The sequence below is a fragment of the Anarrhichthys ocellatus genome, unplaced genomic scaffold (assembly GCF_004355925.1).
Source record: "Anarrhichthys ocellatus isolate YVR2014 unplaced genomic scaffold, GSC_Weel_1.0 scaffold4, whole genome shotgun sequence".
Taxonomy (NCBI): Eukaryota; Metazoa; Chordata; class Actinopteri; order Perciformes; family Anarhichadidae; genus Anarrhichthys; species Anarrhichthys ocellatus.
Window position 1 is genome coordinate 12,200,043 of NW_022280034.1, and position 16,525 is coordinate 12,216,567.

Genomic DNA, 16,525 nt, shown 5'->3' on the forward strand with positions numbered 1-16,525 from the left:
CTCTTGTTGAAGGAGCTGAAGCTATTCCATGTTTTGATCACGCGTTAACTCCAATATTTTAGGGTTTTGTTGAGCATATATTGCCCTTAGATGGAAAATGTGGTAATATACTGAATATTTGGTTGCAAAATGAGATATCAAACTTTGGGATAATCGTCAATGTTAAATATACTGTAATGAAAATGAGAAATTCTTTCTTATCAGCACACTGCAAATTACTTCATATTAGACCTGTTATGTAACCACTGAGGGTTGTAGCGGGGTAGCTCCTAATTATCATACTGTATAATTAATACGACTCGATAGAAATACCTGATAGCTTTCAACTGAAATTATATGAACTAAATCTGCAGGGAGTGACACCGTGCACAGGAGCCTTTACTCTCAGTCATATATAATGAATATAAAGAAGTATCTATGGTATCCCTTTTGAAATATAATTATTCTTCATATTCTTATGCTATAATTCCATTATCGTAATAAATCTCCACAGCTCTCTACATCCTGGTATTTTAATTTAATTTCTGCTTTACATAAGAATAAAATCCAGACTGTATTCGCGGGGCGTGACTATATTTAGAGTGCAGCCTATGAAAGGCCTGCTGTTCAACATATCTCCATGCCATATGGTTTCATGATGGGTTTGTGAAAGTGAATGAGTGCCGGAGCCCGGAGGGCTTTGTTGCTCCCGCTAACCCCTCTTCAATCTTTGTGCATGTCTAGTGAGAGTGAGGGCATGTGCATGTTGGCCAACCCCCACAACACATGCACACAGACACACGCGCACACACACACACACACACACACACATCACACATACCTTGCCATCTGTTGACATATGTAGTTCAAAAATAGCCCTCCACCAGAAGCTTCCCTGAGTGGCCCACAGATAAGCAGAGCTGGGATCTGGTCTTGTGTCTGTGCAGGTCGCTGTTCCTCGACGATGACCATGTGTTTGCCGGCAATAGTCCGAAACCACTGCAAAGCTGTTTGATTCGCAAGTTTCAGTAAGTCTGTCTCTGTTTCTTGAGGTTTTTTTGGACAGCGGCCCAACTCAAAATGCAGCCCTCCCCTGACCAGTTCATGGAATTCCACCCGATACATGGATCAAATGTCAGACTGGACTTCTCGGGAACCCAGGCCACACGTGTGGAGAGCTTTGCCAATGGAGTGTGTTTCAGCAAACAACCTCTGAAGCCCGGGGAGATTTTTCTAATAGAGATCGAGGATAAGGAGCTGGGCTGGTGCGGCCACCTCCGAGTCGGCCTGACTGCCAGGGACCCCGGGAGCTTAGACGTGGTACCTGAATACTCCATCCCGGACCTGACAGACTCAGGCGACAGCTGGGTCTTCGCCATCACTCGCAACCACAACAAGATCATAGAGGATCCTGGAGCGGGGGGTCAAGAGGCTGGAGACGGAGGACTGGCTGGGGGCCGGAGGCTCGGACGAGGGGAGGCTGGCGATGGAGCTGGAGGCGCTGAGGGAGACAACACCAAACCAAAGGCTTTCTTCACTGACTCTCACTTGTACATTGAGGATGTTCGAATCCCCATGGACAAGCTGGTGGGTCGGAGCAGGCCCGGACGCTACAGCCACATTTTGGATGACTTGTATAAGACCAACGCGCTGCCTCCCACAGCCAGACGCAGCCGGATAGGAGTACTATATGTGGCCAAAGGGCAGGACCTGGCTGATATGCACATTGTCATCAATGGTGAGGACATGGGAGCGTCCGCAAAGGGGATTCCCTCCATCGAGCCTCTCCATGCTGTGGTGGACGTCTTTGCTGCCACCAAGTGTGTCCGAATCGTCCAGGTGGAGTATGGATGTGAGTGTTACATTAATACTGTTCATCAATCATCATTTAATTGTAAAACAAAGGGCCCCCGGGCACAGACATGTTACTGTGTAACATTTCGCAGGTGGTTCAGCACTCACAGACACAAAAACGACACAGAGATGTTATTTGTAGTCATTTTGCGCCTCTTTCTCTTTGAGTCACTTTGTGGTTATTTTGTGTCTCTTTGAAGTTGTTTTGCATCTCTTTGTAGTCTTTTTGAGTGCTATGGGGTTTTGAGTCTCTTTGTGGCCATTTTGTATCCGTTAGTTGCTTTACAATAAACGTTATGATTATAATAACTATTCATCACACTTCTACATCTGTATATAAGGCTCTGGCCCAGGGACCCATTCAGTAATCCATCCATACTTTTAATGCATCTTTCTTCATCAATTCTCTTTAATTTGTCCTCACTACTGTGATTCTGCTCATCCACAAGCTGTTTGTGTCTTTTGCCTTCTTTCTCTGTTGCATCAGTCTCGTCCTTGCAGACATTGTGTAGGAAAGCCATCCAGAAGCACATTGTCCACAGGATGGCCATTGACTGGCTGGAGCTGCCAGAGGCACTGAAGCACTACTGCAAGTATGAATGATGGATGCAAACCTGCAATGGACAGAAATACAATTTCTGATTACTCTGCCTGTTTCCACTAAGAAAAATAGATTTATTTTCATGATTGAAGTCTGTGTCTCATTTATAAAATACATCTAAAAGTGTTTTGACAGTTATGCTCTTGGTACCTGCCGGACACTGATGACGTTGACAAGATTTCTCTGAGATGGCAACTGCTAACTAAAATAAATTCACATTATTTGTTAGGTTGTCCGTGTCTGTGATTCTGCATCTTCTTCACTCACAGCGTAAGTGTTTGGAATGACGCTGGTATTTTTTTGAGTCTGTGTGTGCATCATCATGGGAAAATGTTGTCCTGGAGACACCCACTGTAGCGGGAAACTACCACAGTACTTTACCAGGTGTTTTTATGTCTGTCTGTGGGCAGATTCTAACAAACGGTTGCGTCACCGGGCACGATTCAGTCGCAAAATTTTGCAGGTGTGTAGTTGAGATCAAAATTAAGGTTAAATTAGTGTGGGGCTGTTGGCGCCCCTTTACTACACCGACCCGCTTTGGTGTGGCAGCCGGCAATATGATCTCTGACTCTTATATCATCAACCTCAGCTTTCAAATAAGTGAGCCATGTGTTGTGGTTTTAAATAATCTGTCAATTTAGATCATTTTAATGATCATAACAGTAAATAATTCAAGTTGTAACGGGAATGTGTACAAGGGGGCCATTAAAATGCACGTGCGCTCCTGTTGTCACACACTGCCATCTAGTGTCGATACAGGCAGCTGCAGTGGGAGGAGCTCCCGTTAAATCTCCATCCTGGATCACTTCGCACGAGAGGAGGAAAAACAGGAGAGCGTCCGGTCACCTGTCACTGCCGTTAGAATAAAGACTGAACCAGATTACGAGTTGCTTAGCCTTCAGCTGCAGACACTGCAGCATGTCTTTCTGTCGGTTTTTTGGCGGCGAGGCCTACAAAGATCATTTTAAACCAGGTGAGCAGACTGTGTCTGTTTAGTAAGCAGTGATGTGATGTAACCTTCCTTTAGCCTGGATTATAGAGGTTCGGCCAAGGTTTGGCTTCAAATGGACGGCTTTAAATGGAGAAGTATTATTCAATTGTAATATCGCAGTGATGAGTAGAGAGGAAGGGCACGTGGTGTCACAGAATTTGTCAAATGTATTTATTTATTTTCCATTGTATGTCAAATTTGTAAATTCAAAGAGAAGAAAGTAAAATAATAATAATAAATCTGCTGTTAATAACTATGGTAAAACACATCAGTAATATCATTTTATTTTGTAGTGAAATAAACGTGCACAGTTGTGGTATATTTAAGTAAATCACTATTGCAGTGATTACAACCATGGCTTGTGACCCCTTTTTTAAAAAGCCATCTGGCCTTCTCTTTTGTGTTGACACAAGTTTTCGGCTGGTCGGCCAAAGAATTTTGTTTTACAGAAAAATAAAATTGTTCAAATGTTTTGGTTTTAATTTATTTTTAATTATCTAGTGACCCCCTAAGTTTTACCTTTGGACCCATTGCCCTATTATGACAAACAAATGTAATGACTTTTAAAAGTAACTGTCCCCTGCAGGTATGTATGTCTGCTCCCAGTGTAACCATCCGCTGTTCTCCAGTCGGTCCAAGTTCGCCCACTCGTCTCCGTGGCCGGCCTTCACTGACACCGTCAGAGAGGACAGTGTCACCAAGATGATGGAGAGTCTCACTGCCTTCAAGGTCACAGTGTTCTGATTCCTCTTTGTTTTTCTGCTGCTGCATCATTTCACACACATCAAACAGGATGTGAGGCAGGAGGATGATGTGACTTTGTTTTGTGAACGCAGGTTCTGTGCGGCAAGTGTGGCAACGGGCTCGGCCATGAGTTTGTAAATGACGGCCCAGAGGAAGGAGTCTCACGCTTTTGAATATTCAGTCACTCACTCAAGTTTGTCCCAAACAAAGGTAAAATGACCACAGACGTGAGTGAGACACAGGCACCTGACTGAAGAAGGTGATTGAGTAGCATTTTCTGCCAAAAGTAAAAAATAATAATGAGATCCCTCCACAGCGAGGTCTGTAGATTCACTCAAGTAAAGTAGGACGTTGTCTCTGCAGAGAGATCTCCTAAAGGAAGGAGTATTCAGATCCTGTAGTATTACAATATGTAAAAATACTCCATTACAAGTAAAAGTCTGTCATTCAACAGCTTTCTTATTAAGTAAAAATGCAAAAGTATTGTGCTTAATGTACTTAAAGTAACAAAAGTAAGAATACTCCCTATGCCGAATGGCCTCTTTCATATATGCTGCAATATATTTTAGGATTATTATCACAATATAACAAAGTGTTGCACCAGAATTATGAAAAACAAGTTTTTCAGTTCTTGAAAAAAAAGATGTATTGATTGCATTGAAAACAGGTTAAAATGTAGAGTTTTTGTCAATGACCGCTACATGATATTTTAGAAGCGTGTGTTTTTGATGTGAAATTGTAAATAATAAATAAAACATAAGTAAATGTATTTAGATACTTTCCATTACTGTATTTGTGCCTGTAACTAACACATTTGTAGCTCTTTTCCAATCTGTCCACTGACCATTATTGCATCTCTTTTGTCTCTGTCCCAGGTAAGGACAAGCAGTGAAGAGCGAGGTATGAGTTTCTACTCCAGCTGCGGCAACTGCCGCTCAGTCCAGGACCAGTGAACGGGTTGGGTCAGTGGGTGACGTGGACGGGGGAAAAGGCCTGAGAGGGACATCCTGTCCACTGAAGAATCTTTGACCAGCCTGTGACAAAGTGACCGGACTTTACCTCTGCAAATATTCCTTTACAAAACAAAAAATCATTCCTCAAATACCTCATACTTAAATACATTTTAACTTCATGATTATGATTTTCTCAATCTGAATCAAATCAGTAGATGCACATAATCTTATTAAGAAATAAAAAATGTCTGCTATGTGTTTCACTAATTATGTTTAATTGTACATGCTATTGCTGGTATAATTTACTCCCATTTACAGTACTTCCTCAGGTTAAATGTAACCGTATTATCTATGCACTGGAGAAGCTCACATTTCAGTCAGTCTGCTCTTTTAGTATCTGTTTTGTATGTTTATTTTAAGATTCTTTTGAACTTTAGAACTTTTCTACATTTGCATTTTACTTTGAAAAACTCACTCAGTCAGGAGTTTAGTGGACAAATGCAAAACATTTTGATGACTGCTCCATTGTTACAGGATATTGATGAGAAACAAACAATAAATAATAATTTAATATATTTTTGTATTGTCTTTTATGATTTATTTTCAGTGAAGGTACGTACTGTACCTTTCTATTTCGTGTTGCTTTATACTTCTAGTTCAAAACCATTCAAAGAGAAGTATAATAAACTTTTTACTATATTACATTTATCTGACAGCTATAGTGTCTTTATACATTAAAATTTTACATTCCAAACATATGATGAATTTATGAAACATGATGCATTGTTAGAGATTAAACTACCCAGGTTGAATGCAACACCATGTTAAATTGTTAAAGTTCCTGTTCCTTTAAAATTAGCTCTACCTCCACTGACTAGAACAGTAAAATGCTACCATATCAGTAATAATAACTTAATACCAAAATATAAGGGACAAATTTTCTGGATTAAATACTTTTAGACAAGTAGAGGAACTGATGTTCCTCAAACTGACCTCTAGATGGAGCGATCATCCTGCTAGATCACGCTCACTCCTCTATACACAGTCTGATGTAAACAATGTGTGACACTATCTGTTCTTGTACAGCATGTGGTGTACTAGCTGCATGTGCATGCTTGCTTGTTATGAGCATGAGTTGTCTGTGTTTGTTGTCGTGCATTATTTATGAATGTTGGTTGAGGCCCAGCTGCAGGCCTTATTCTCTGGGCTCTGGGGGTTGGCAAAGACCATGAGGTTTAGAGGAGTAGACCGGCCGCCTGGTGAGAGACTGAGGGCTATCATTACCAAGGAAGTAGCCTACACACACACACGGACACACACACACACACACACTCGCACACACAATCACAGAAAAACGTGTGTGCCAATCACAACACTGACTGCCATACTTGTCTTGGACAGATCTCTCACGTCTCTTTTCCCCTTATGTTATGTCATGCATCGATACCTTCACATACAGCTTTCACACACACACACACACACACACACGCCACAACACACACACAAAGACACACGCCGTCCTCCATTTCATTGGTCTCGCCACAGACAAGTAAAGTTTGAAGCATGTTTTCTTTCAAAACATCACTTCTTGTGGTGTGCAATTATGAGAGGTCATCATAACATTAGTCGATGTCGCTGAACCCTCAGCATCAACAATTTGAATATTCTGGAGCACCACAGATACTACATACAACAGTGCTTCTACACGCTGCCAAAGGTATTCAAATGAATTTCAGCCCTCAGTGTGGAGGAGAAGCCTGACCTTGCATTGAGGTTGTTATGGCTGAGTAAATCTCCTCTTGTGTTGTCTTGGCAGGCAAACACTCGGCAGTTTATTCTTTCAGTCCATTTGGTGGGTGTTTTTACCCACGGTGCTTCCCTGTACTGTGAGTGTGTGCATTTTTTAGCAAAGGTGGTCCCGCTAGTAATCAAACCCACAACCTTGGCAGTGGTATGGTTATGCTCTGCCCGTCAAAACTGTACAGGAGTGGCTACGTCTGATAAGCATAAAGCAAACACAGGGACATGAGAGTGTGATTGCTACGTCAGATAAGTGAGGTGAGCTCTAATTAAAGCAAAAAAAAAAAAAAAGCAGCCCTTGGATCATCTTACGCTGTTCCATCAGTCTGTGAGGATTGGTGCAATCTGGATGTGATTTACATTTCTGCACACTGTACTTTAGCATGTCATTGATGCTAGTTACTTCAGCCTTTTCCTCACATTAGCTTTCCCTCGTCTCCATTCTTAATTTTCTTTCTTCGTTTCGACTTATTTTTGAGTTTTTCCTACAGCTGCTAATAGAAACAGCACCCTGCAGAGCCGCAGAGCGACCGCTAACCCACAATTTTAGACGAACGTATGCGCAAGGATAAAATCATCTGTGTAAAATACGAGGGAAAAATGTATTCAATTAAAATATTTTGAAAATGCAGTGCACTAAAACTATTTGTCGGTGAGAATGTTATAGGCTTACCTAAATAAGCATCTTATTTGAGTTTTAATGTTAACATTTTGATAATCCTATGCAGTGGTTAACTTAATATTATTTAGCTAATGTTAGCTAGCTTCCTTCAATGAATAATGTCAGCCTATTGTAACACCCTTGGAACCCACTATTAGGGGAAGCTGGCTAGCTTCAGATTGAGTACAATGTAAACACATTTTATCTAATAAAAGACTAGAACGTTAGCCTCATTTGTATCATTTTAAGACTTTAACAGCTCTGCTAGCAGCTCTGTGAGGCTGTACTTGAGCACAGTGGTGCTTTGAGCTAAAAGCTAATGTCAAAGTTCTAGCATGCTCACAATAACAATACTAACATGACTATGTTTAGAGGGTATAATGTTGACCAATGTAACAATGTGTTTGCATGCATGCTCCACAAATTTGACTGTTGGAAAGTTTGTGCATTTGTCCCAAACATAAGTTGACTATACAGATATTAGCCGTTGGCTAGCTGGCAACGTACAGTACGCACCAACCATATACATGTGCGTTAGCATTCTTGTGCATTGTGTTCTCTCACTTATGTTCCGCCATGTCTCCCGGCTCTGTACTTTGGTGAAGAAGATTCATTCACACCACTGTTGCTGTACTTTCAATTTTCAACTCAGAGACTGAACCTTTCTTCTGATGGTTTTCTTTTTCTTTCTTTCCTTCGTTCTTTGCCACACATCCGACTATATTTATGTAATGTTATCCTCAGGTTAAGGAAAATACTATGAGACTGTGTTTAAAATGTTTTTCCTTTCAGCTTGATGTAGGTAAATGATAGTAGCCTTCCTGTCAGTGCTTTACTGTTCTATTTCCAAGTAAAACCATGATTCAAAGGTTTGCTTTGGCAACAACAAAGATTCATGTCTGGACCACAACTACCAAACTGGTTTCAACGGAGGTGCAGTTCATAAAATGCTTCCTCTGGGCGTTTTGTGCTCAACAATGAGACAAACACATTTGCGATAATTTGTCTTCCCATCACTGACGTTACCCACTGTATGACTCATATTCAGACCAAAGCAGCATTCTAAGTTTCCCGTTGTGTTTCCCATTGATGAAATGAAAATATCTACAGAGAAGAAGCTCTCTCTCTCAATGCAGTGTGAATTCAAGGCATCATTTTGTACCATGTGAACTTGAGGTTACGGTGAAACCCCTCAGAGGGCAGACATTACGCTGTTGGGTCACACAGGCACTGCATTAACCTGGCTGGCCTGAGACATTTTACACACAGGGTTAATGCTTGATTCAGTGGGGGAAAGCACTACCTACACAATGTTAAAAAAGGAAAGGGTATTCAGAGGACAGCTGCATCTTCTAAAAGGTATTTTTCTTTGCACTGTTGCATTCAAGAACCCCCACCTTTCCTGTCTGTGCTGTGCAGGTGAATCTTCCATTAAATGTGAACAGTGAACAGAAATCCCCAACCACAAAACGGTTGAAAGGGTAAATGAAACCAAAAGAGTGTATTCTATGAGAGTGAATGCTTCGGTGTACAAAACAAACACTTTTTCAGACTTGATCAACATTATTTTAGAGAAACTGAGTGGAAAACCCTGCATTGTACCATTTTCCCCAAAGTGGATAAACCCCCAGGGTTTCTCAGAATAGATGACATTTCACATTTATGGTCTGCAATTTCTTTGGGTTTCAGCTCGCGAGCTCCAGATCAGATAAGATGATTATTCAAAATTGCCCCATCAGTCATCGCTACCCCTGAGCCAAAAAAACAGGTGGATGACATGGTGGCTATTAGGCCATATTATAGCAGGATGTCTTGCCAAAACACACACAAGCACACACTTACAGAGACAATGGTTTTGTCATGGGACAGTGAAGTGCAATTCTCTACATCTAGATTAAGAGTTAGATTTAATCATTAAACATTCATGTAAATGCCTCTGCTCATAGGGGCAGCTGCTACACAAGGAGAGCTTTACCACGCCAGCATCGGGGCATGTTGGTGGTATCCTGTCCTACAGGAAGACAGTCTAATCTCCCTTTTCAGGAGTATTATATGGTTACATTTCACTGAAAGGGAAGTGTTATTGTGAAATGGCCACTCCTCCCTCACCAACAGAAACCGTGCTTTGACTGTCATGTTTGCAGGAAGACAGTCTTAGGCTTCAACTTGCTCATTCACTCAAAGGCGTGTGATGTCATTTCGCACGAAGGAAATTCTATTCTGCTTAACTGCTCTTGGCAGGAAACTGTGTTTTAACAACAGGGTGTGTCTGTGATGTCAGCAAAGTACCGCTTACAGTGTGATAAATTTCCCCATGGGTGATTGTTGAACATGTCATAATCCATCATTATGAAATTTGATTAGATGCAAGAACACTAAAGAAGGAGTAGAGATGGTTCCATTTCTTTTTTTATTTGTATTTGTTTGTTTAGTTGTTAAGTAGTCCTCACTTTGCGATGGGTGTCGAACTCGATGGCTTCAAGCAGTTACTCCACTGATTAAGTATCGCACTTCCATAAAGTTAGGGGGATTCATTGTTAAACGGTTGGTCAAAATCAATTCAGCAGAAACCGAGATATTCGCACCTCGGGAGCTGGAATTAACTTAAACGTTTTATTACGAAAGCTTGTACCTGACTGTTATCGAAGAGGCACAATTTTCTGACGTAGTTGTTCATATTTTGGACCGATGGACATTCATGCCGAGCCAAGCCGTAGAAGAGCTCCATCTGTGAGACACATACCTGATTAGAGGAAAAATGAATGGGACTTTAACTTGGAACCCTTGGCACCCCAAATAGCTCCTTCCACTTTGCATCGCCGCAAGGTCCCTGGTTTGAATCCAGCCTGGGAACTTTATGGCTTTTCGTACTCCTCTTTCTCTCCCCATGTTTAGGGTATAGTAGTATTACAAATGACAAGTAAATTGACCTACATGCGTAAAAATCGGTGGAGATTTGTGTGACATTTGAATTGTGACACCTAAACTGTTGCTATTATTGACAACTTAAACAAACACACTCACCAGTAGCTGTTTATTAGCAGTGTTCTAGCAAAGCTAGCCTTGAGTTTGGAAAAGTCTGTTAACAAAAGCTGTAAATTTGAAAAGTGTCTTCTGTCATCCTATTCTGTGAAGATTGTGTGGTCAGAAGTTTAATCATAAGCTGTCTACAACCACCGTCATCCCGCAGACAGCTAACCGGTCCATCAGTGGGACAAGTGTCACTCAGCATCTGGGCTAAATTATGCTCCATCCTGTGGACACAGAGCAAATCGCCACCATCCATCTTGATGTCCTGCCATGTGATGCATGTAGAGCGCAGGGCCCGCCTGTGTCCCCAATGTCAGTGGCATCTGTCAGGTCCCTGCGGACTCCACACACCTATCGCCATGCATCATACTCGGAGATCCAGAGCATTGAGCTGCGGCTCAATAAGTCAGTGGGCGGCACAGAGAGGTATCGACACCTTTCAGCAAATTTCCCCAGCTGTGGCAATAATAAAGGATTATTTTATTTTATCTTAAAATATATATCTTAAAAGGTCATTTGCTTGAACTGACCCTTTAATAGACAACAAATGAAAAGCAGGAAGAGCTATACCCAAAGTCTACACAAAGTGCTTTATGGCGTGTCCGGCAGCAGCAGGTAGAAGCACATCCAGGTTAAAGTATACATCTGCCCACTCATCGCCGTCTGGTTTTCCTTCTGCTGAGCCACATGTCTGGATCAGCGTGGATGTCCCCCCCGACAGCGCCGCTGACTGTTAGTAAACACCGTCTCTGAGCGCTGTCTAACTGCGTTATCTTCAGTCCCGAGAGCAGATAACAAGCAAGCACAGCGACTGGCTTCAAAGCTGCTGAGCCCCCCTCCCTCGAGCCGGAGCGACGCACGCTCCAAAACTATTTAATCAGGAGCTTTTTTCTCTTGGCTTCCGCTGCAGACCTGGAACTGTGATATGCTCTGAAAGCAGACGTTGCCGTGCGCGTGCGCGTGTGTTTGAGTGTTGTTTGTGTGGTGGCAGTGGTTGAGGGGGTCATGTTTGTTTAGGCGGCCTGTCTCTTTCAGTGGGTCAGGCTCAGGCTCACAGAGGTATAATTCTGTGGTGAGACTGCTGAAGATCTTACAAGTTTTCAAAGTTTTCCTGAGGCCCCTCGCGCTCCACAGTCCATTGATTTCCGCAGCTTAAATTGTCCAATAATCAAATGGAGGATTCCATGGCATGTTGGTGAAGTTATAACTTTAAAAAAGCTTCCACAGGAGCACCGTGTCGGAGACCAATGCTGGCATTACTCATTTTTTATGCTGTCCTTGGGTTCTGCTAACTACCTATCAGATGGTCTACCAGCGCGGTGTGTGTCTATATTTACAGCCGCGTCCAGCTTCTGATATATCGTCCTCCTGGAATTTCACAGCAGAGAAGAAGTGACCAGAATGATTATAGGCCAGTTTTTTGTTGCATGAATGACATCATGACTGTGGATCACGGAATCGTATGGTTTTTGAAAATCCACTGTACACTGTAGCACAGTAAATTGCTCGGTAGCTGTAGCGTGCAGTCCAAGATTCTTGGCTTAATGTTTGAATTTGATACAGAGGAAAATGGAAAGGTCAATGAGGGGATGCCCGCACGCGAGAACACACACACACACACACAAACACACACACACACACACACACACATATGTACTGTGCTCCCCGTAACCTGTGAGTAGAGTGGAGCGCTGATCAGCACATTTTACAGGGTGGCCTTATTACCTTGAGTTACACCTGTCAGATAAGCTATCAGAGGAGCTGATTGCTTACTGCTGTGAAGTGCAGCGCAGATCAACTGATAGCACTGCTGTCATTAAAAGAGGCTGACGTCACCTGTGCTGTAACTCAATTCCTGTGTTTAGAACTTGGCTGTTTTATGACCTAACTTGCGTGAAGAGTTTCTGTTAAAGGAATACGTCCTTTTCACACAGCAGCCATTTTAAATATCAAAAAGGCTGCTGTGAAAAGGGCCTGTAGTTTATGAAATGCATGTATTAGCTGTCTTGCTGAGAGTCAGATGAGAAGAGCGGTACCACTCTCATATTTGTCCATTAAATATGGATCTACAGCCAGGAAAGAGTTACCTGGAAAGGAACATTTAAAGGAAAAATATGCTTATTTGCTCTCTTGCCAAACATGAGTTTATAGTTCAAGTCTTTTTCAATGCAGCATGATGTTCATTTAATAAATGAAGGTCCCTAATTCACAAGTTCTTGATTCAATCTGTGTAAAGTGTAGCAGCTGTCATTTAGATTGAATCACCTGAAATTATTTAAAGAAAACCTGCATGTATAAGGTAACCCTTCCTGTTAAGGGTCAGATGAAGACCTTGCAATTGCCATTGTGGTGATGTTTGTGTATTTTCAGTTGAAGGACTTTGGAGACAGGAAATACTAAAAGCTTTGGGTTCATGAAACCTTTTTCAAACCAAACAGGCTCAAAGATGCACATGGCTTCCTGTTCCTGAAGAGTGGACACTCAACTTGTAAAAAAGGAGTGTCGTAGTTTGAAATGAAAAGAGAAGAAAACATCACTTTTGAATCTTGATCTTTTTTTTTTGTATTAGTCAAATTCATGCATTGGAGGAGAAACTAACTCCTGAACGATCCATCGTCTCGCTGAATGTAACATTTCGTTTCAGCCACTTTCTTCTCTCGATCTTGTCGCAACAGATGTCAGATGTCAAGAGATAAGCTGATGTCTCTCCATGTTGTTTTGCCTGCATCTCAGCGCTGCGTGACACACCTGAAGCCTTATCTCCTCCTGCATTGTTACACCACAAGGTTGTGAACGGGCCCAAAAAAGCTGGAGGCATGTGATTGGTCAACATGCTGCCAACAAATATCAACAGATCATTATGGATTTCCCCCAAATCCTATTACACAGAGAGTATATTTATTATGACTCAGTGAGAGTCTAAATACTTTTTTAGTGTAAAACCAGAATGTTTCCACTAAGCAGGAAACCATCTGAAGTTTATTTGTTCCCCTCCAGTTTTTCTCTCAACCAAGACGCTTTCCACCTCACAGTTTACACAATAAAAAAAATAAAGAAAAACAATCAGGCAATAAATAGACACAAGTGAACGAACGGTTGCTTTTGCTCGCTGTAAACAAGAAACACTGTGAGGTTTTATTAGACAGTGGTCACTGGTTAACCACAATGACCTGCAATAAATATGATAAGCCAGGGAGGCATCAGGTTGAGTCTCATGGAAGCAGCTACTCTCACCTCTTCCCTCAGCAATAAGGACTCAGCTGTGAACCGGCACAACGTTTTTTTATTTTTTATTATTACCCTTAAATTTCCCCGTGTCACACAGTGAGGATCCTGTGCAGGCATGCCTGGCACTTTACGTGCCTTTCTTTACTCCACAATTGAAAACATTTTTTCGAGCAGCGAGCTCGTAGCCACACCCATGTGATAATGCACGGTGCTCCCGTGCCCTATACTTACCCAGCTCGCCGCAGAGCTCTGCCCTGCAGTTAAAGTCGAGAATATGGCCCTGCCACTGGCTTTCACACAACACACACAGGCTAACAGTGCACAGATGCTAGGGCTGTATGGACTCTCTAATTGGTCGCTGTGCGTGCTGTGTTTGTAAAGTTTTTTAATTGGTCATCCGCAAGGCTTTGTTGTCTTGTTGACATCTTTGGTGCCAAGCACAAATTCCTGCGTGTTTTCAGTGCAGAACTAGAGTAGCTGTCAATCTTTGGAAACGTTTTGTTCCCTGGATGTTTTGTTGATAGAGTGAGAGATGTGTGTCCAGACTCAGTATTGCACTGAGGCATCATGGGGGTTCAAACACAGATGTATTAGGAGTGTTGTTGTCATTTTTTCGCAGTAGGAGTATAATCAGCCCCCCCACAGAGTCATTATACTCGCTCTCATTTTGGCCAACCACGTAATTGCAACAAAAAAAATCCTTGCCCATAGACTTCCATTAGACAGGCAGCAGACAACGTCAAAAATCTTTGTATTATTATTGTTCCGTGTGATACCTTTGGTGACCCTCTTTTCATCCAGCACCATCATCACCTCACAACTTTGGTTTTTGACCAAACGAATGCCGGATCTGTATTTTTGAACCAAGATGGTGAAAATAGTAAATAGTTAACGTGCCATGGCAGGGTTGTAAGCAGGTGTAATTGATCAAATTAATTATAGTCCCATTCTATTCAGTGTGTCACAGTCATTCCAGTCAGGCAGCATGCACACTACCAGGGCCCGTGCCAACCTAAATGGAGCAGGGCCATAATTAATGTTATTAATTACACCTGTTTAGCCTGCAATGACATGCCAAAATGGCTGCTGTGAGAAGGGCCCATTGATGCCATCTGGGTTTCATTTCTAGTTCTAATAATACAGTCACGGGTTATGCTGCATTCACATGGGTACATACATACCATAATTACATGCGGCCGAGACGGAATAATCGTTCACGTCGGCCTGCTACTTGTAATTAGTGAGCCAGAGATATCAGTAATTCTGACAGTTTAACTCCCACTTGGTAAAAAAGAAGTATATTAGTGTCAACAAATCGGTGCAAAGCCACCATGAAAATGATATCCGATATTTAAACTAATGCACCTTAAACCAATTCATCAAATACAAAAAGACTGTCAGGGATGGAAATAACAAATTACATTTATTCTCTTTAGCGTAAAAGTCGTTTTAGTGCACAACCGTTGGGAAGCACGCTAAAAGACTCACCCAATGTGTTAGTGACCTGCACAGTGGGGGGACGCAGGGTCTGGCTAACATGCTAAATGCTAACACGGTGGATCCTCCAGGTGACTCTTGCGTTCACTGAGGAACTAATACTTCAGTTGAAGACGGTTAATCCCTCCGAGACCGAACGGACTGGTTATTTTATGCTTTGAGAAGACAGGTGAGCACGACACGCTGCTGAACTCTCCAGATGAGAACGTCGATATTTATACATGTCTGCGTTGTCTGCTTTGATTCTAAAAGAAGTTTGAGGCGCCGTCGTGTCCAGTGTTTTTCTCTTTTCTGGTTAATTCTTGTGAGGCTACAGTGAGGAAGGTGGTTAAATATTCATAATTGATAATCAGCTGTAAGCACAGGGTGCAGAGAGGTCAGTTGGTTTGGACATAAGGGGTCTTGTTGCTGATGTTGTTCCACTTGTGTGTAAGTTAACATGTAATGCAATCTATTTTGTAGCTTATGTTATTTAATTTAGCACTATATCGTCACCCCTTTTAACCTACTTTTACTTAGTACAATTTTTAAATGGATACTTTTTCAATAAAGTAGTACTTTTACTTAATTACAATATTCTAGTACTCTTTCCACCTCTGGAAACTGTTACAAATGTGTAGCTATAGGCTTATTTCCATTGGTCTGGTTAGACCACAAGATCAGCAATTGCCAAAACCCAAGTCAGAATAAGTTTTCCCGGTGTTCCCATTCATGGTGTTCAAGTGTTCTAATGTGATCCTTACTGCTTATCTTCTTATCATCTAACATCAGCTGTGGTTGCTGCTGACATGTGCAATCAGTTATCAGGAGAACAGCTTGGAAAGTGTAACAGCTTTTCCTGAACTTTGGACTAAAAAAAAAACCCTGCATGTAAGTCATCCTTTAATCCGTGCTGGCCATTAATGATGATGGTCTGGGGGAGTTTGGTGACACATTTGTGTGTATGTGTGTGTGTGCGTGTGTTTGTGTGTGTGTGTGTGTGTGTGAGGCACATTCCATCCAGGTGAGTTAACAGGCCATTTGAAGATCAGCTCTTCCGTAGCTCGTCGCCTGCATTGTATCCTCAGTGATCCGGTACAATACTGGGACAATGCTCTGTATTCTCCTGCGGGACAATGACAACACCCTTCTGGACAACTTGAGAAGTCGGGTGTATTCACTTTGACCCGAAACAGTGAGGGGATTAG

At 42.0% G+C, this 16,525-nt stretch overlaps 2 protein-coding genes across 5 annotated transcripts; both read left to right on the plus strand.

The window, feature by feature from the left end:
- Positions 1-875: 875 nt before the first annotated feature.
- Positions 876-4,064, plus strand: neurl2 (neuralized E3 ubiquitin protein ligase 2). Of its 2 annotated transcripts, XM_031842572.1 has the most exons (3): positions 876-1,831; positions 2,321-2,426; positions 4,012-4,064. In XM_031842572.1, the coding sequence occupies exons 1-3, from the start codon at positions 1,060-1,062 to the stop codon at positions 4,034-4,036; spliced, it is 903 nt and encodes a 300-aa protein (XP_031698432.1). In that variant the 5' UTR covers positions 876-1,059; the 3' UTR covers positions 4,037-4,064. The 2 variants fall into 2 exon arrangements, with proteins under 2 accessions (XP_031698432.1, XP_031698440.1); XM_031842580.1 differs by lacking the exon at positions 4,012-4,064 and having other exon boundaries at positions 2,321-2,446.
- LOC116380691 (methionine-R-sulfoxide reductase B1-A) lies at positions 3,152-5,695 on the plus strand. Of its 3 annotated transcripts, none has more exons than XM_075447353.1 (4): positions 3,156-3,407; positions 4,012-4,154; positions 4,262-4,379; positions 5,045-5,695. In XM_075447353.1, the coding sequence occupies exons 1-4, from the start codon at positions 3,353-3,355 to the stop codon at positions 5,059-5,061; spliced, it is 333 nt and encodes a 110-aa protein (XP_075303468.1). In that variant the 5' UTR covers positions 3,156-3,352; the 3' UTR covers positions 5,062-5,695. The 3 variants fall into 3 exon arrangements, with proteins under 3 accessions (XP_075303466.1, XP_075303468.1, XP_075303467.1); XM_075447352.1 differs by having other exon boundaries at positions 3,326-3,407; positions 4,262-4,428; XM_075447351.1 differs by having other exon boundaries at positions 3,152-3,407; positions 4,262-5,695.
- Positions 5,696-16,525: the final 10,830 nt, after the last annotated feature.

Excerpts from the sequence above, each read along its gene's own strand:
- neurl2 (XM_031842572.1), top strand. The coding sequence starts at position 1,060 with ATGCAGCCCTCCCCTGACCAGTTCATGGAATTCCACCCGATACATGGA. Across the intron at positions 1,832-2,320 it reads CGTCCAGGTGGAGTATGGAT|TCTCGTCCTTGCAGACATTG; the intron begins GTGAGTGTTACA and ends CTGTTGCATCAG. Across the intron at positions 2,427-4,011 it reads GCACTGAAGCACTACTGCAA|GTATGTATGTCTGCTCCCAG; the intron begins GTATGAATGATG and ends TGTCCCCTGCAG.